Raw genomic sequence first — 21,159 nt, forward strand, 5'->3', positions numbered from 1 at the left:
ATAATCCAAATATTTTGTAGAAAGCAGGTTCCAGAGGGGTGTGTGTATGTGTGTATATATATATATATATATATATATATATATACACATACATACACACACACACACTGTGTATGTATACATGAGTGACAGGTGGCAAAGCAAATTTTTATTGCATCCTATTCAGATTCACAAACCTGTTTTACACGAAATGGCTGATAACTCTATATAATGATATTTAACTCTGCAAAGTGCCATGCTGCAATCACTCATAAATTGTCATTTCTTCTTCCACACATTTAGAGAACAGTAAAGCGACAGCAGAGGTATCATTCGTTTCATTCTGTAGCAATAGTTCTACCTCTTCCAGTTTCTGTTTTTCCAAGTTTTTAATTTTTTTCAACAACTCCTTTTCCTGCAATTGAAAAAAAAAAAAATAAGTGCACAGATATTTGCTATTATAAACCACAGAGCCAACAACCTACCTTAAGATCTACAAAAGTTGAAACAGGTCATCTATTTATATATTGCACCCTACAGATTCTTGACCTGTAGTAAACATTGTGTAGATTTCGGAAAGCACTACAGCCCTTACATTGCACAAAAGTATGCCTGAGAACTGTCCATCTGGTGAATTTTCAAGTCATTTTTCTTTTTATAATTTCTTCTTAACCATGTCTAGCAAAAATGCATCTGCCATAGGAATAATGGTGACTGGTAACCAATGTAATACGCAGGACTTTTTTCCAGCTGGAACTTGGTGGAACTCAGTTCCACCACCTCTGCTTTAGGCCCCCTGCTCACCACTATCACCTGTAAACACAGAGGTCTGGCTTCTGTGTTTACAAGTTACAACTTGTTTCCCAATGGCTCCCACAGATCTGATCTCCTGAGCGGCTCCCACTGAGTGCAGAATGGTGACAAGGGAGATGCAGGTGCCTAGGGTGCAGTGCAGATCTTGACACCCCCACTGGATGATCTCCCTGCAAGTAAGAGGCAGAGCCACAGTGTGCGTGGAGGTGCTAGAGCTAGCTGGGCGATTCAGCGTAATACAACACAAGTAAGACATGTGGAAGATTCTTGGAGCTTTTAGGGAGGAAGGGAGAACATAGGGGCAACAGAGGAGGGTTGCATGCAGAGGTCAGAGCTGAAGATGGGGGATTCAGAGATATGCAGCTGTGGAACAAGGCTAAACTCTGCACTGTGTGTAGTGCACCCCTGAACTCTGCACTCTGTATGCAGTTACCCGTGAACTCTGCACTCCTGAGTTTTGCACAGTATTCCTCTGAACCCTGTGTGTAACCCCCCCAACTCTGCACGTAATGCACTCCTGGTATTGAAAGCCCCTTTAAGACCCTTCCACTGTTAGTGAAATTTGACCACACCCACTATTTGATACGGTTTGGAGGTTGTGTGTGTGAAAGGGGGGGTGTGGTTGAGTTCCTTCACCTATTTTCTGACAAAAAAAAACCCCAGTAATATGCATAGATTTTAAAAAAGGTACAAAGAAGTTTCTCCCCCCCCCCCCCCCAGAAAATGCATGTAAAGTGCAGTACAACAGTGCATTCAAAAAAGGCATAATACTTATCTGCCTCCCTTTGTTCTTTAGTGACATAACAGCCAGTAGGAGGGACCAAACATCCCTCAGTCCTGGAAGTGTCACATCCTGAAGATTAATGCATCCTGGCTTTTATAAGATGAAGGGTAGACTTTTCGATTTACAGTACTGTGTGCTGCTTAGTACTAGCAAGTCACTAATTACCCTTTTTACTTATAACTAAAAGGCAAAACTTTTTTTTAAGTTTTGGATAGAGTGGAGAGGGATTCGAGCCCCTGTCAGTTGTTCTTGCTGTCTGCACCCCCCGTTGAGATTCATCCTCTTTATTTGTCCTGTTTATCATTATCAGTGAAAGAAAACCCCAAATTTTCTGTTTTTCCCAGAAAAGTAATTGAGGGGAAATTTTCCAATGGGGACACTAGTTCTGGTGTTACCTTAATTTGCAGGGATTTCCTCTGACTTCCTGTTTGGCTATGGGACAGGAAGTGAAAGGAAATCTCTGCAATAGGACACAGATGGTGAAAAAAAAATCTGACGGGTTATAACCCTCCCTTGTTCTATTCAAAATGAAAAAAAAATAATTTCCTATAGTTCTATTTTCAAACTGGTTTAAAAAGAAAAATAAATGAAACTGCCCATGCAGAAGCCTCTAGCATGAACTGTAATAGTTGTATTTACCTGTGATGTTTGCATAGACCTCAGAGCGCTTTCATGCTTCTTATAAAGCTCGTGCCTCCTGTCTGGTCTTGTCTGGAACCTTGGATTTAATTTGACGGGATCATCAGAGCCCAACACGGGCGAAGCTGTTCTTACAAATTGCTGAACCTGGGGCACAAAAATGAAGGGCTTGAACACAGATCTAGGAAGAAATAAAATTTAGAAGGATAAGCGCCCATTGATTCAACTATTTTAATACAAATTCATGTAATTATTTTTCAAATTCTCCAGTTGTAAGTGAAGTGGAATAGGAGGCAGTTTTGCAGGGCATAGATTTCTGCATCATCACTAATTGGTGCTTTCAGTAAAACCTAATGCAGGTCATACACAGGGCTAATATCAAGCAATTTCAACCAGCTTTATTCTGTTTGATCAGTTTGCAATCAAAAGCAATTTGAAATTTCTAGAACTGCCCGCTGTACAACCAGTGTAAGGCACAAATTTATTTAACTTGTTGAAACACTTAAAGCATGAACAATACAGCTTCTAACAACTGTCCATGGATTTTGCATATAACTGTATAAAATGACATAAAAGTAGTTGAATCACTATTGTTTCATTACAGTATGCTACAATAAGCAAATAGATATAGCCATGACTGTGACCCCTAAGGACTATACACCGATCAGCCATAACTTTTTGACCGCTGACATGTTAATCAATGTCATTCAATTATCTCTTTACATTGGTATCTGAAAGTCAGTGGGATACATTAGGCAGCAAGTAAACATGTTGTCCTTGAAATTGATGTGTTGAAAGCAGAAAAAATGGGCATCACAGTTTGTTGTATGTGGAGCTGACTAGCCGCAGACAAGTCACGGTGCCCATGCTGACCCTTGTCCCCGTGCCTACAATGGGCATGTGAGCATCAGAACTGGACCACGGAGCAATGAAAGAAGATGGTCTGGTCTGACGAATCACTTTTTTTTTTTTTTTTACATCATGTGGATGGCTGGGTGTGTGGGCATTAAATACCAGGGGAAGAGATGGCACCAGGATGCAGTATGGGAAGAAGGCCAAGACAGTATGATGCTTTGGACAATGTTCCACTGGAAAACCTTAGGTCCTGCTATTCATGTGGATATTATTTTGACACGTACCATTCTACATGGTTACTGACCAAGAACACCTCTTCATGGAATTGGTATTCCCTGATAGCAGCGGCCTTTTTCAGCAGGATAATGTGCCCTGCCACACTGCAAAAATGGTTCAAGAATGGTTTGAGCAACACAGCAAAGAGTTTTAGGTGTTGACTTGGCCTCCAAATTCTCCAGATCTCAATCTAATCAAGCATCTGTGGGATGTACTGGAAAAACAAGTCTGATTCATGGAGGCCCAACCTCACAACTTACAGGACCTAAAGGATCTGCTACTGACAGCTTGGTGCCAGATACCACAGCATACCTTCAGAGGCCTAGTGGCATCCATGCCTCAATGGGTCAGGGCTGTTTTGCTGGCTTAATGGGGGCCTACACAATATTATGTGGGTGGTCATAAAGTTATGGCTGATCGGTGAATAACCATCTAAAATCACTCTAGACATCAAATCTTTTCCATCCTTTCTATATTACAGAAGATGGCTCTGTGACAATGAGGCTGAGCATGCCAAAGTTTACAAATTTCCTTTCTCCCAGCTGATACACAAATGAAATCATTCCGGAAAATTTGTAGCATAGTGTTGTATCACCAAATGAAAAAAAGTCTTTAAACAGCCATATACTGGAGAAACATTAATTTGCAATGTGACGTGGTAGATGCTCCAATTCCAGCACTACAGCTGCAAATCAGACCTTTTCAGGTGCCACATGGTACTTTAGTGCTCCTGCATGCTGCTCCAACCCACCACTGCAAGCCTTGACAACAACCCTAGTTCCAGGTATGGGAGCCAATGGGAACATTCCTCCTCCATCCCACAATACTGTGCTTGCAAAAATAGATAAACACAGAGGGCGCACTGGCCCAGTGCATTATCCAACACAATTTTTATTAACCGTTAAGCATAATAAATATCTACTCACAAACATATGTAGTTAAAATACTCATTAGGCCACTGTTGAGGAAGGACATACCTTTGAAAACGCGTCAGCCAGAAGGGACCCTGGTGAGTTTTCCCCAGAGCTCGAGTCTTTGGCCAGCCTGGGAGAGTGGAGCCACGAACAGTGGCCTGATGAGCGTTTTAACTACATATATTTGTGAGTAGATATTGCTTTACTTTTATTAAAAAAATTTGTTGAATAATGCACTAGACCAATGTGCCCTCTGTGTTTATCTATTGTTACAGTGTTTCTGAGGATAACCCCAGTCCTATAGGGCAGCAGGGCTGGAAGAGGAATATCCATTTTTGCAAATGAGCAACTTTTCCAGTTGGGCTATCACAGTTATGCGCAGGAGATTATCATTGTAGCTTTCATTAATGAAGTGCTTGTGCCTGAGGAACCTACCACTGGGGGTGTTTGAGGACCTAGTGATAATATAGTAAAAATATTATGAATTGATGAAAGTGAATAAATAGATTTCAGCTGCTATAGTAAAGTGCTAGTGCTGACGATGAAATATAGTAATCAGAGATAAGTGATTACCTATAGCACTTGCTAAAGTATATCAACCACAATAGTGGGGAAATAAAAATGACAATATAAAAAAAACACAATATAAAAACTTGCTGTAGATATTAAAATATAGTGCTAATTAGATAAAGTATAAATATAAAATGAATACTGTGCTCCGTAATGTGACAAATGACGATATCTAAAAAAAATTTTAATCAATAGTGGCTAAAGTTCATGTGCACAAAAACAGTTGATGAATTATAGCAAACAGTCCATAGTAAGGTATCATCCACCAAAATGTGACTTCTAAGTGAGAAAAACAGTCCAAAGATTATTAAAGTGCAGGTGCTTCTTTCTTTCTTTCCCAGGTATCCTTTCACCGTGGAAAATAGATAAATTTCAAACTCACCAGAAAATGAGGGTCCTACATGCCTTACGACATTAAGACCAATCGTGCTTAAAAGAACCTCTCCAGGTCCGGATGCATTCCCTCCTGGCGAATAGAGCTATCCCTCTGCAGTACCACTTCCACTGCTAGTAGTCTCCAAAGCAGGTATATTTCCTTCAAACACAATTGCTCCTTCTTGGAATGATAATCCTCCTGTTGGGTCACCTCCAATCACGGGTGTATAATAAAAGGAATAAAAAAACCAGATAGTGCAGTACTGTTTAAAATAGGTTTTGATACCATTTGTTTTTATTGAACCTTCCTGATGTTTTTATACCTGTTTTTTATCACCTCACTGGGATTGTATTGGTTGGAGTGACCAGGGTTGTGTGCAAAATTAAACCATTTTTAAACAGTACTGCACTATCCGTTTTTTTATTCCTTTTATTATACACCCGTGATTGGAGGTGACCCAACAGGAGGATTATCATTCCAAGAAGGAGCAATTGTGTTTGAAGGAAATATACCTGCTTTGGAGACTACTAGCAGTGGAAGTAGTACTGCAGAGGGATAGCTCTATTCGCCAGGAGGGAATGCATCCGGACCTGGAGAGGTTCTTTTAAGCACGATTGGTCTTAATGCCGTAAGGCATGTAGGACCCACATTTTCTGGTGAGTTTGAAATTTATCTATTTTCCACGGTGAAAGGATACCTGGGAAAGAAAGAAAGAGAACCACCTGCACTTTAATAATCGTTGGACTGTTTTTCTCACTTATAATTCATCAACTGTTTTTGTGCACATGAACTTTAGCCACTATTGATTAAAAATTTTTTTAGATATCGTCATTTGTCACATTATGGAGCACAGTATTAATTTTATATTTATACTTTATCTAATTAGCACTATATTTTAATATCTACAGCAAGTTTTTATATTGTGTTTTTTTATATTGTCATTTTTATTTCCCCACTATTGTGGTTGATATACTTTAGCAAGCGCTATAGGTAATCACTTATCTCTGATTACTATATTTCACTAACAGCTATTGCATGAAAAAGTTTGTTGTTTTTTTCAGAAATATCATAAAAGAGTCAAATTATCATAGTGAAATATCGAATTTTGCAGTTATTACAACAAATTCATTAAATACTACAAAAAAAAAAAAAAATGTAGAAAAATCATTAAAGTCAATTCACAAAAAAAAAGAAAAAAAAAAACACACACGTTATTTATCTCATGGTATAGGGCTGTCAATATTTTAGGAACGTACCTAAAAATTTGCAAACATTTCCACTGGTTCGGAAGTTAAAAGAAAACAATGTATTCCTGTGGCAACATTATGTACTTAGCTCAGGAATGTAAATAATTTGTGGGAGATCTTTATGTGGGGGTCAGTTCACACGGGGGATAACATTTGAACACACGTGTTCCTGTGACTGAACCGTCCCACACGCCACTTGAGTGCTTCCGTCAGTATACCGCTTCCTCCAGTCTGAACATAAATATCAGATATTATACATAGTTACATAGTTAGTGAGGTTGAAAAAAGACATCAGTCTATCCAGTTCAACCTATGATGTGTGTGTGTGTTTGCTTTTAACCGTACATTGTATACCCCTGTATGTTGTGGTCTCTAAGGTGCCCGTCTAATAGTTTTTTGAAACTATCATCCTTACCGTTCTTACAGTGAAGATCCTCTTACGCACTTTAAGGTTAAACCGCCTTTCCTCTAGTTTTAGTGAGTGGCCACGTGTCTTATTGTATCTCCTTTCTCTGAATAGTTTGTTCCTTATGCTAGGGTCGCCAGTACAGTATTTGTACATTGATATCATATCCCCCCTCAATCGTCTCTTCTCCAGAGAGAATAAGTTCAGTGCTTGTAGCCTTTCCTCATAGCTGATGTCCTCCATTCCCCTAATCATTTTTGTTGCCCTTCTCTGGACTTTCTCCAGTTCCAGCACATCCTTCCTGAGGACCGGTGCCCAGAACTGGACAGCATACTCCAGATGTGGCTGGACCAGAGTCTTGTAGAGTGGGAGAATAATCTCTTTATTTCTGGAGTGAATCCCCTTTTTTATACATGCCAGTATTCTGTTGGCTTTGCTTGCGGCGGCTTGGCATTGCATGCCACTGCCAAGCCTGTTGTCTACCAGTACCCCCAGGTCCTTTTCCATCCTAGACTCACCCAGAGGTTTCCCCCCTAGTGAGTAGCTTGCTTTCTGGTTTCTGGCCCCCAGGTGCATTACTTTACATTTTTCAACATTAAACCTCATCTGCCATGTAGTTGCCCACCCCGTTATTTTGTTCAGGTCCACTTGCAAGGTTTCCACATCCTGCATAGAAGATATTGGCAAGCCTAGTTTAGTATCATCTGCAAATACTGAGATTGTACTAGATATCCCCTCCTCTAGATAATTTATGAATAAATTAAACAGGATTGGTCCCAGGACAGAACCCTGGGGGACCCCACTTTCCACACCCGCCCAATCCGAGTACTCCCCATTAATCAACACCCTCTGGACTCTCCCCTGGAGCCAGTTCTCTATCCATGTACTCACCTTATGGTCCATACCTACCTTCCTTAGTTTGTACAGTAAGCGTTTGTGGGGAACGGTGTCAAAGGCCTTTGCAAAGTCCAGATACACCACATCCACAGGCTTTCCCTTATCTAGGTGGCAGCTCACTTCATCGTAGAAGGTTAATAGATTGGTTTGGCAAGAACGATTTTTCATGAATCCATGCTGATTACTACTTCTAATACCGTTTTCATTACTAACATCTTGTATGTGGTCCCTTAACATCCCCTCCAAAATTTTGCAGACTACTGATGTTAGGCTGACCGGCCTATAGTTACCCGGGATACATCTCGGCCCCTTTTTAAATATTAGTACCACGTTGGCTTTTTTCCAATCAGCTGGCACCATACCCATCTGTAAACTATCCTTAAAGATCAAGAATAATGGTCTGGCAATCACCTGGCTGAGCTCATTAAGAACCCTCGGGTGCAAGCCATCCGGTCCCGGGGATTTATTTATGTTAAGTTTCTCTAGTTTAGCTCTAAGTCTATCTTCTGTTAGCCATGGCGGCACTTCCTGAGGTGTATTATTTAGTTCGGCCTTACAAGCAAGGTTCGTGTAGCCCCCCCGATTCATTTGTGAAGACTGAAGAGAAGAAATTATTTAATACTTCCGCCTTTTCTCTGTCCTCAGTGGCCATATTTCCTTTATCATCTTTTATGGGGCCAATGTGTTCTGGCCTCACTTTCCTACTGTTTATATACTTAAAGAATTTCTTGGGGTTCTTTTTACTCTCCTCCGCTATATGTCTCTCATGTTCTATTTTAGCCACCCTGATTTCATCTTTACATTTCTTATTACACTCTTTGTAATGCTTAAATGCTGCCAATGAACCCTCAGTCTTGTATTTTTTGAAGGCCTTTTCTTTAGCACTAATATACATTTTTATGTTGGAGTTTAGCCACCCAGGGTTTCGTTTTGCTCTTTTAAATTTATTTCCCTTTGGAATGCACTGGTCAATCCCCTTGTTAAGTATGCTCTTGAAGCACTCCCATTTTTCTTCCGTGTTCTTTGTTCCCAGGGTTCTATCCCATTTGATATTTTCTAGCAGCGAGCGCAGTTTAGGGAAATTGGCTCTTTTGAAATTCAGTGTCCTTATATTACCCTTGTGTTTCCTATTACTGTAATTAATACTGAAACCAATTGACCTATGGTCACTGTTTCCTAAGTTGTCCCGTATTTCTATATCCGTGAGCAGGTCTGTATTGTTGGTAATCAGTAGGTCAAGTACCGCATCGTTTCTTGTTGGTGCATTCACCATCTGACCTATGAAATTGTCCTGCAAAACATTTAGGAACTGCCTAGCCTTGGCTGAGTGCGCGGTTCCTTCTGCCCAGTCTATATCTGGATAATTAAAGTCCCCCATTATAATGACATTTCCCATCCTTGCTGCCAATCCTATCTGTAACATGAGGTCCGCCTCACCCTCCTCCCTCTGGTTGGTGGGCCTATAGCATATGCCCACCGTGCCTTCCCTTTGAAGCTCATTATAGCCGCCTATTGCAACCAAGAACTAGGCAGGACTCGTTTTAGCTGCAAAACTGGAACAGTTTATTGAACAAACTCACACAGAATATATATCCCACAGGAGGACAGTCCCCTCCTGATCATATTACCCTAACAATACAAACTGTAATCAGAAACATAATTAACATGAGCTAAATAGCCGCCTGGCCAGTGTTGTGATTAATCAGATATCCCCACTTCAGGTCAGACTTGCCGGCATCAAACTCCCAAATTACAATACACATTATTGCAAGTGTAACCACATTCCTCAATAGTTTGCTGTAGAAAGAAGACAGACGCCACTCTAAGTGCAGTAAGGCAAGTTTAATAAGGTAAATCAATGCATACCAAATACTCGCAATAGAGTAGGTGAAAAAAGGCAGTGTATAACATGTAAGCTGCTCTGTCCATGAGGTAGGTCCGTCCGGGGGCCTCAATCAGCCAAAAGTTGTCCGCTGTAGCCGACGGATGTTGGCACTAGGTCAGTTAATTAGCACAATAAAAAGAAAAACAGTAATCTTCCCCCCTCCTCAGACTAGTAGGCAACAGACTTTAGCAGGAGACCTACTTACAATAAACACGTTATGGCAGGGGACCCCAGTGGTTTGAGAGGATTACATTAACATCTGCAGTCATTGCTGGCTTGAGGCATACAGGCCCCAAATATGGAACCTTCAGTTCCCAGAGTCTAAGTGTTTTGGGGAGACATGAATTTGAATCAAAAACAAGACCACTCTGGGGATCCCCCAGCCATACACCTTCCAAAGAGTAGTGTTCCCTTAAATGCCAGGGCCCATAGACAGTGGGTAAGAGGCTTGCTCTCAGTCCTCTCCAAAAGCCCCTGTCCTGCCTAGATCTGTCACACTTCTCCCCATCAAAGGTGGACTAACAAGGTCCCAGACCTCCACGTGGTCTGGACATGCATTAGTCGAGCAGAGTGAACTCACATAGGTGGTCAACCTGATTTCCATTCTTGGCCGCAGGGAATGGTTACTGTCAGTAGGTGTGGAACAGAGGTCATTGACTCGCTGTCCGGCCGCCAGCGCTTCAGCTGGGTGGTCTTTATCATTCCATGGCTCAGTCTGTTGCTTGGCAGAGAGGCCAACTGCCCCAGTTCCCTGAAGCTGTGGAGACACTGTAGGTGCTAGGCAGAGGCCAGCGGCGCTCTTCCCTGTTGCCAGCGATTCAGCTGGGAGTAGAATCTTCACTATATCAGTTTGTCGCTGGGGAGAGGGGACAACTCTAGTTGTTCCCGGTACTGGGCAGGGGTTGGTAGCACTCTGTCCTGTTGTTGTGTCCCCAGCAGAAGTGCTGACATCATTTGCTCCAGCTAACCGTTGGGGAGGGAGGCCTGCTTCCTCCACTCCCAGACCAGGGATTTCTCGCTGGGGAGGAAGGATGACCACCTTCTCTTCTGAACTGTCTATCTGCCATTGGGGAGATGAGATGGTTGATCAATCTCCTGGACTGTGGAGCGAGGATGACTTCCTTCACTCCCAACTCACCACTCTGCCGTTGGGGAGGGAGGATCAACACCCTCCTCTTCCTTCTCCCCCTGGATCCTGATCTGCTGCTGGCGAGTGACCGCCATTTTCTCAACCCCGGGCCTCTGGAACTGCCACTGGTGTGGTTCAGAGGTCATGGACCCCATGTCCAGTTGTCAACACTTCAGCTGGAGAAGTTTCTTGAAACTCCCTGTCAGTGTTGTGGGAGAAAGGCTGACTGCCTCTTTTCTCAGAAAGGCTGAAGCTGCTGTTGGTGCTGGACAGAGGTCAGTGATGTTCTGCCCTGATGCCAGCTGTGAAAGTAAACTGAAAAGTCAGTGGCACAAATCCTCCAGGGTCACTGATTGTTGCATTCAGAGGTCAGCAGTGCTATGCCTGGATGCGCGCTCTTCTGCTGTGGGCTCACTGCATTGTTCCTCCTCAGCAGAAAAGCTTATTAAATCCCCAGTCTCTGGAACTTGTCTGAGGATGGAGGTTCACCATCTCCTGTCCCTGAAACCCAGAAGATGTTACCGGTGCTGGGCAGAGGCTAGCAGAGCTCTGCCCTGTTGTCAGCACTTTAGTTGAAAGTCCAGTAAATTTGATATCCTTCGATAAAAAATAAATTACCTCCATGCTTTCTGTGGCTGGAGAGATGAGCCGACTTCTCCATTTCCCGTACCTTCATCCGGCTGCTGGACAGACGCATTCCTCTTTTCAAGATCGTCCCATGCAGAAACAGGATAGTCAAGGTGAGTCAGCACTTGCTGCATCCGCCATAAGACCTCTGCTTCCATAGCAGCAGGCACACCGTTACTCGGCCACATTGCTAACTCTTCAGCCAGGATTTCAGAGCAGTCAGCTGATATTTCCTGATAGTCCCAGGCAAAGGGAGTCCAGACTGGCTGCTGAGCAGAGACTAGCAGCCATCTGTAAGCTATCTCCAGCTCCCACTCCTGACTGGCTAAAGACTCAAAATCTTCCTGTAAATGTCAAAAAGGGAAGTGATTGGCGCTGCCAGGAAAGTAGGTTAATGGGAAATCTGGGTTAGGCTCCTATAGTTCAAGACCAAGTTCAACACATGCAAATGCACATAGAATGTATGTGGGAATGAGAACTATATAAGTAATAGGATATAAAAACACAATGGGTGTGTAATATGTGTGTAAAATTAACACTATGTGCTGATACCAAATCAATAAATAAATAAATGTGTTCAATACCTTATTGAGACTCAACATAAATATGCAAATATATGTAAATGTAGGTATAAAAATATAAAAGCATATAAAGATAGTATTAATAAATTATGGTGATAAGGGAGTTAGTGTGCAAAGGTGCTAAAAAATAAATATAGTGCACTAATCAAACTAAATAAGGTGCATTCCGAATAGTCATAACCATCTATTCAATAAAGTGCAACTGCATACTCATAAGCAATGAAAATAAATAAGTGGGTGAACTATGTGCATCCCACACTGGTGACAATATAAACACTAGTAAATAAATAAGTGCAGCCGTGCAAATAACTATATAAATTATGAAAGTGAGAACCATATAAATTCAAAGGCTCAAAAAGCAGGTTCTGTGTATTTTAAAATTGTCCAAAAATAGTGCAATCAGAGCTGGTACAGAAATCATAAAGTTCTATAGTCCATATAAGGATGGAGTAAGGTGCTCTTTTTTTCTATGAAGCCGGGAGTGCAGTGAGTGGTTGGAAGATAGGGTGCTCCCCCTCTCCTGGGGTCCTGTGCTTACCGGATGTCCGTACCCCTACAGGGGTAAATGGCGGGTCGATAACAGGGATCGCTCCCATACACCGGCAATCTGGTTCCGTCCTATCCTTCCTATTACCACTCGTATCCACTCCTTGCTCCGGTACACATCACGTTCTCGACGCGTTTCGTCACACTGACGTCATCTTTTTCTCCAGATGACGTCAGTGTGACGAAACGCGTCGAGAACGTGACCACATCACTTCCGTCTGAACGATCCCGAGGCTAGGAACGCATATCCGGCGGGTTGGGACGCACGCTGATCCCAGGCGAGCACCGCGAACGAGGTAGTTGCGGACCCTATGCCATACGGATGCGCTGCATGTTGATTTTATGTGAGTACATGTCTTTTTTGGAATCTAAATAAAAGTTTTAAAGGCAATCCTGCACTATCGGAGGCTTCTGTTTTTCCCCTTTTTCATATACCCGGGAATTGTACTGGAGCTCTCTCCCTGATGCTTTAACCCCTATGTGTACCGGAGCAAGGAGTGGATACGAGTGGTAATAGGAAGGATAGGACAGAACCAGATTGCCGGTGTATGGGAGCGATCCCTGTTATCGACCCGCCATTTACCCCTGTAGGGGTACGGACATCCGGTAAGCACAGGACCCCAGGAGAGGGGGAGCACCCTATCTTCCAACCACTCACTGCACTCCCGGCTTCATAGAAAAAAAGAGCACCTTACTCCATCCTTATATGGACTATAGAACTTTATGATTTCTGTACCAGCTCTGATTGCACTATTTTTGGACAATTTTAAAATACACAGAACCTGCTTTTTGAGCCTTTGAATTTATATGGTTCTCACTTTCATAATTTATATAGTTATTTGCACGGCTGCACTTATTTATTTACTAGTGTTTATATTGTCACCAGTGTGGGATGCACATAGTTCACCCACTTATTTATTTTCATTGCTTATGAGTATGCAGTTGCACTTTATTGAATAGATGGTTATGACTATTCGGAATGCACCTTATTTAGTTTGATTAGTGCACTATATTTATTTTTTAGCACCTTTGCACACTAACTCCCTTATCACCATAATTTATTAATACTATCTTTATATGCTTTTATATTTTTATACCTACATTTACATATATTTGCATATTTATGTTGAGTCTCAATAAGCAGTTTAGGTATTGAACACATTTATTTATTTATTGATTTGGTATCAGCACATAGTGTTAATTTTACACACATATTACACACCCATTGTGTTTTTATATCCTATTACTTATATAGTTCTCATTCCCACATACATTCTATGTGCATTTGCATGTGTTGAACTTGGTCTTGAACTATAGGAGCCTAACCCAGATTTCCCATTAACCTACTTTCCTGGCAGCGCCAATCACTTCCCTTTTTGACATTTACACCTGACGCTCCCCCATTGGGGGTGCATCTTTTGGAGTGGGCAGCAGCCATTAGTGTTTTATTTATAGAAATTTTACGCACTATTTTATAGATAGCTTATCCTAAGCGCGGATCTTTCTTCTTTTCTTCAAAATCTTCCTGTGCCCAGTGCGCTTCCAAGACATTTAGCATCTGTTCTCTGTATTCCAAGTTTTCCTCCAAACGCCACTCCAGGTCACGCCTAAAGTCTTAATCAGATATCCCCACTTCCGGTCAGACTTGCCGGCATCGAGCTCCCAAAATACAATACACATTATTACAAGTGTAAACACATTCCCCAATAGTTTGTTAGTAGGCAATAGGTGAGTTAATTAGCATAATTACCAAAACAAACAGTGATCTTCCCCCTCCTCAAACTGGTAGGCAACAGACTATAGCAGAAGACCTACTTACAATAAACACATTCTGGCAGGGGATCCCAGTGGTTTGAGCAGATTTCATTAACATCTACAGTCATTGCTGGTTTGAGGCATACAGGCCCAAATATGGATATGGAACATCCAGTTCCCAGAGTCTGTGTGTTTTGGGGGGACATGAACATCAGAAACAAGACCACTCTGTGGATCCCCCAGGCATACACCTTCCAAAAAGTAGTGTTCCCTTAAATGCCAGGGCCCATAGTCAGTAGGTAAGTGGCTTGCTCCCAGTCCTCTCCAAAAGCCCCTGTCCCAGCTAGGTCTGTCACAGTTCACATGTGGCGCGATTTTACAGCCTATTCATTTGAATGGGCTGCAACTCGCATTGAAACGTGGAAAAAGTAGTGCGATGCAACTTTTAAAAATGAGCCTCATCATATCACATAGTACTGCAGTAACATGCGATTTGGTGCCCCGTAAATGCATTGCATTTCTGATCTGCTTTTGGGGTGTGGTTAACAATATACTGACACCAGCATGCAGATCACATGGAAAGCGAGTATGAATGCGGTTTGGGAAACATGCATGGAATGCACCTTTCCAGCATGTTCTGGTGTGAACCGGCCCTGAATGAAAGCACACAAATAATTTTTTTCATAGTTTCACAATATTTCAGTGTGCCTTTATTCAAAGAACAATCTCCCTCCGGTGAAGTGTTACGTCAAGGCACAATCCACCCCCATGTGACAGTGCTCGTGCCCAATGGTAGGTTGTGGTTTAAAAAATGAATCCAGTTTTGTCATTTCATAGTTTTAAACCTGACAGACCCAGATAACCACCATTCTCTCCATATTCTACACATACCTGGAGGGGTCTGGAGTTCCAGTAAAAAAGTGGCAGCAGGGCTGAGATGGATCCTGTGGCAGGATGGACACCATGCTTCCAGTTGTCATAAAGCCGCCCTCCATATTAATACCACTTGGCTTGTCTGACAGAATTTCCATCATTCTCTCAGCTGTAATGTTTCCTAACAGACATAAAGACAGAGCAGTTTTATTGCAATATAGGACCTTTTTTTTTTTCTTGCACCCGATTGGGTATTCTTTACAAAGTGAAACTTCACCACATTCACTAAGCTCTACGAAAATGAGTGCAAAGTGCAGTCTATTAACTTTAGTAAATGAACCCCTATGGGGTGCCTCACTTCGTGAATTCCGTGTGCGGGTAATATATGGGGGTTGATTTACAAAAAGGAGCTGAAAACCAATAATAAATAATACAGCAAATACAGTATTTGTTTTTGGTATCCAATCATGTATAATGCCAATTTAGATGGACAGGACTTTTCATAAGATCAGATAACTAAAGTAAAAATTCACACAATTAAGAAATATTTTCAACTCCTTTAGTAAATCAGCATCACCATCTCAACACTTGGTAAAGAACAATTCATGCATCAACACATGAGTATTGCAGCTTTAGATTTATTCTGCTATGGTCACTCAAATTATGCGCTCACAGAAAATAATCTATACTTCCCACATAAAAATTTGCAGGTATTTCTGGAAACAGCCACCCAAATTCTATATACAGTATTTCACAAAAGTGAGTACACCCCTCACATTTTTGTAAATATTTTATTATATCTTTTCATGTGACAACACTGAAGAAATGACACTTTACTACAATGTAAAGTAGTGAGTGTACAGCTTGTATAACAGTGTAAATTTGCTGTCCCCCTCAAAATAACTCAACACACAGCTATTAATGTCTAAACCGCTGGCAACAAAAGTGAGTACATCCCTAAGTGAAAATGTCCAAATTGGGCCCAAAGTGTCAATATTTTGTTTGCCCACCAATATTTTCCAGCACTGCCTTAACCCTCTTTGGCATGGAGCTCACCAGAGTTTCACAGGTGGCCACTGGAGTCCCCTTCCACTCCTCCATGAGGACATCACGGTGCTGGTGGCTGGTTCCTCCTGGGATGACAGCCATGCAGACCAATTAGATGCAGTGTGCAGCGTATGGTCCGAGCACTGACAGGCCGACCCCCCACCCCTTAAACCTCTGCAGCATTGCTGGCAACACACATACGTCTATTTCATAAAGACAACCTCTGAATATTAAGCTGAGCACATGCACTCAACTTCTTTGGTCGACCATGGCGAGGCCTGTTCTGAGTGGAACCTGTCCTGTTAAACTGTTGCAAGGTCTTGGCCACCGTGCTGCAGCTCAGTTTGAGGGTCTTGGCAATCTTCTTATAGCCTAGGCCACAGGTGTCAAACACAAGGCCCGTGGGCCGAATGCGGCCCCCCAGGCCATTTCATGTGGCCCTCGCACCTCTCCTGCAGCTGCAGCACCCCCTTGTCTCTGCCCCCACTTTGTATCTGTAGTCAACAGCAGAGAGGACAGAACTCCTTTGCCAGATCCTGCACTTCTCTGTGCAGCTGTAGAAAGGCTCCTCTTTGCGCGCGCCCCCCCCCCCCCAGGACATGGGGTGCTCTGGACATCTAATCCTACAGATATAACCGGCCCTTTGAGGGCAACCATAATGCTGATGCAGCCCACGATGAAATGGAGTGTTTGACACCCCTGGCCTAGGCCATCTGTATGTAGAGCAGAAATTTTTCCGAGTTCTTTTCCGTGAGGTTCCATGTTGAACATCCAGTGACCAGTAAGGAGAGAGAGTGATAACACCAAATTTAACACACCTGAGACCTTGTAACATTAAGGCGTCACATTACACCGGGCAGGGAAAATGGCTAATTAGGACATTTCCACCTAAGGGTGTACTTACTTTTGTTGCCAGCGGTTTAGACACTAATGGCTGTGCGTTGAGTTATTTTGAGGGGACAGCAAATTTACACTGTTATACAAGCTGTACACTCACTACTTTACATTGTAGCAAAGTGTCATTTCTTCAGTGTTGTCACATGAAAGTATATAATAAAACCATTACAAAAATGTGAGGGGTGTACTCACTTTTCTGAGATACTATAAATGTTTTACTGCACTTTGAAAAAAAACTCAAGAACAGAATCACATCAGTAAAATGTCACATTTAGTGCTCACCTTTGTGTTTTCTGAGCAGTTTGTAGCCTTCACAAAATCTGTCTCCCGAAGAGGACGATCTAGAGGGGTTGAAATAGGAATACACCGCAGCAAAATTGAACTCTTTTTTCCCATCCCACCAGCCTTTCGTCCTGGCGTACTCCCTCATTCCTGGGTGCTCACGGTCAATCTTGGTGGTGATAGAGAGGTTGTTGGATATGTTCTTTATACCTTCTGTCAGAGAATACAACAAATTGCAGTCATCTGGTACTCCATGATGCTTTTCCTATGATCACATGCACATAAAGAGAACCTGTCAGCTGGGCCAGAAATACATTGGGCAAAGTAGCTCTGTGCCTATGAATACGAGGATTAAAGCCCCAGAACCTGCACCAATTCAGCACTGGAAGTTTCTTAATCTTTATTCTAACAGATTTACTTTACATCTACAGACACTGCAAGCATTCATTGTCTGATGCACACAAACAATTTAAATCAGGGCCTAGGATTTTGCTATGATCCAGTATAATGCAACACTACATAAACAACAAGAATGATACACTGGATGTCTCTGGTGTAGCCAGAACCTCCTCATTGCTCAGATAAACACGTAACCACTTCATTACCTCCGTATGTTTTAAATTACAGAATGCTGGTTTATAAATGACACTCCAGAAATAAGGCACGGACCTTTAAAATGTTTTGGATCAAGCTGCCATTACACAACTCAGATCACAGACTAAAGGCACAGAGCCAGTCGGAGTGACTCTGTGCCTTGTGATTGCTGGGTAGGCCAATCACAGTAATCACAAATGTAAACAGTACTACTATATTTGAGAGCCTACCCCTTCCTCCTCTATCATGATTCTCCTGATCTTATTTTTCCTATCTCTGTGGTTCTCCTGCTAATCCTATAACTAAACATACAAAACACACAGAAGGCACACCGACCTAGTGCATTATACTGAGACAAATAATTTATTGTATAAAAACATGGTAAGTATTATACTCACAAATTTTCAATAGTAAAAAGCACATCACAGATCTCAGCATGTTCCATCCAAATGCACCAACATGTGCAGATACAACAGAAACTGAAGACCCCTGTGGGCTGACACATTTCGAGGAGCTCCTCTTCTTCAGAGCCACATGAAAAAAAGACTGCCTACACCCTTCTTTTATACAGAGCAAAGTGATAGGAAACCGTTTCAAATGTGGGTGTTACCGGCCTGCCCTCAATGGGCAGGGTGGCTACTGCCAGCAACAGCCCCTGGGCATAAACAACATCAAAATATGTGTTTAAAAAAAAAAAAAAAATGATATATGTACAAATAATAAGAAATAAATAATTAAATAAAAAAAAATATATAATAAAAAATATAGGTTTAAATAGATCATATATACACATATACAGGTGTACACGTACATGTATACTCCTACACCTCCACATACACATGTACATCAACCAGAAATCATCCCTGTATGATCAGTCACCATCCAGACCATTTATTTCAGAGTCCGAGTTACCTCAACTGGTGCTTTCATTCCGTTCCTGTAGGACATTGGGAAGTGATCTTCGGCCCGCTGTATATCTCCCCAAACTCAGGGCGCCAATATCCACAAATGCTGCGCCCCACAAGCAATGCTTCCTGGATTTGCAGCTGGAACGCAAGCCGCAGATGTCACCTAGGAAGAGCAGCTGCGCCCACGGTTCCAGCCCTCACTGAGAATAAAAACTCCAGCTGAATCTGGTCACGTGATGCGCTTCAGCTTGGAGTGCACCATCGTAACCTCCACTTGTGTCACCACTGCCCCTTGCGGCCGAATGCTATATATGTATGTATGACATTCCTCCCACTTCTGTCACGACTCCTCCACTACACCTATCAAGGAGCCCAAGGGCTCTCTAAACCACCCGTCTTATCAATATTAATCATTTGGGGTACGACATTCACCTCTAACTCCCATGGTTGATAATCAGGTGTGATTTAAACATATTAGATGAACAATACAATATATATATATAAAATTACGTGGGGGGGGGGGGGGGAAGAGTCAATTAATTTGATGTACTATTTAATGTCCCAAAAGGTTGTTCATCCAATCCTAAAAGTAAAACTGCTTCCACTGACTGTCAACAAAAATGGGGCACACTAAGCAGCATAGGGGGGGAAGGGAAGGTGCACACTGACAGACAGAGAGCAGAAAGGGGGAACAGAAGAGGCATATGGACTGTAAAGAGGACACACTGACTACAGATGCATAAAAATACCAATGACCAAGTTATGCAGAACTCACCAATGATCAACAACATTTAAAGGGACAGTTACCACTGACCACCAACTATAAAAGGGCACTAACTCCTGACCACTGAAATCTGCAAGCTGTTCTGTGCATTACATAGCCCTGACCCCTGCACTGTGACTGATTCAGTGTATATGTTATATTCTATAATAAACAGCTTTGGGAGCATTTTAGGACCTCAGAAAAGTGATAAATCTATTTTTTCTAAAAAAAAATGTTTGTAATTTTTTCCTTTATATATTGAATAAAGAATAGTGTTTTTTTTTTTTAAAATACCACCAAAAGAAAACTCGGTCTCAAAAAAACAATATAAAATTAATTTGAGCTGAATATTGCATGCCCAAATAATTGACAGTCAATCTTTCCTATGAAAAGTGAAAAATGGCCTGGTAAAGAAGGGGTATTTCAAGCTGGTGACACTACAAAGTGATACTAAGGGCCAGTTCACACCTGATGCAGTCCAATGTGTTTTTTTTCTGCATCAAAAATGCATGGCCAGTAGTTTATATGGATTTCAGTTGTATAGTTCATACCAGTGCAATGCATTCCAGTGCATTAAAAATTATATATTATATATATATATATATATATATATATATATATATACTGCATTTTTTCTGCATGGAACTGCACTGAAACGCAGGCAAAATGCATAAAAAATGCACTGCAATGGATCCAGGTGCCAGCTCCTAGCAACCAAGGCTTAGGAAACTTAGTGAAAAAAAAAAAAGGGAGGGGATAAACGCACTGGAATGCATAAAAACACACCAGAACAAATGCGTCTGGAGTACGTTTTTGTATTGTGAACCGGCTTTAGACGATATCCTTATTTTCCCATAATAATCCATACAAATCCACTACCTAATTCATTATTCACAAAATCGTACTTTAAATATGTTTTTCTGCCTCCTTGTAATGTCTTCCATAAGCTCCTGAGCCTCTCCCTCACTTTTGTTAGCTTGGAATGAGTAGTGCAGATTGGATGCAGGCATGCACACTGCTCTATTCACACTACAAATCCCATTGTCCATAGTTAGTTCATGACAGGAGCTGCCAAGAGAGAGTGGCTACACCATAAAAACACAGGAATTTGGAGGAGGCAGAGCACACAATAGTGGGTACTTTTTTGAGTTAAGAATATATATTTGAACTGAATTTTTTTTTTCAAATCAGAGTTTAATGTCACTTTAAGGCAACAATCACAAACCCATCCCTCAAGAATCATATGCTAATTTCAGTTCCCTCTGATGTTGTTTGTGGCAGCCTTTCAACCAATTCTCCACATGCATCGCTAAACTCCTAAAATAAAGTTTACCTACAGTACTACACAAGCCATTAAGGAAACTTTTGTCATGGGGTATTTTCCATCTCCATTTACAATAGAGGGGTGTTTTTTTGACCAATAACTGAAATGACAGGGGGCTTCAGCCACTTACCAACAACTATCTATTATCTCATTATGCCTCCATGATTTCTCCAGAGCTTCTCCCATTCTTTG

At 41.8% G+C, this 21,159-nt stretch overlaps 1 protein-coding gene across 1 annotated transcript in view; it reads right to left on the reverse strand.

Annotated features, from left to right (window-relative positions):
• Nucleotides 1-231: 231 nt before the first annotated feature.
• The window catches only part of SCRN3 (secernin 3), a 22,145-nt gene continuing 1,217 nt past the window's right edge, over nt 232-21,159 (reverse strand). Inside the window, exons 4-7 of the mRNA XM_082259977.1 lie at nt 17,379-17,588; nt 15,171-15,333; nt 2,216-2,396; nt 232-394 (exon numbers count right to left, since the gene is read on the reverse strand). Of these exons, the coding sequence (XP_082116103.1) occupies nt 245-394; nt 2,216-2,396; nt 15,171-15,333; nt 17,379-17,588 (704 nt within the window). The 3' untranslated portion in view covers nt 232-244. The remainder of the gene's footprint in view (nt 395-2,215; nt 2,397-15,170; nt 15,334-17,378; nt 17,589-21,159) is intronic.

Source organism: Pelophylax lessonae (genome assembly GCF_965119305.1).
Source record: "Pelophylax lessonae genome assembly, chromosome: 6".
Lineage (NCBI taxonomy): Eukaryota > Metazoa > Chordata > Amphibia > Anura > Ranidae > Pelophylax > Pelophylax lessonae.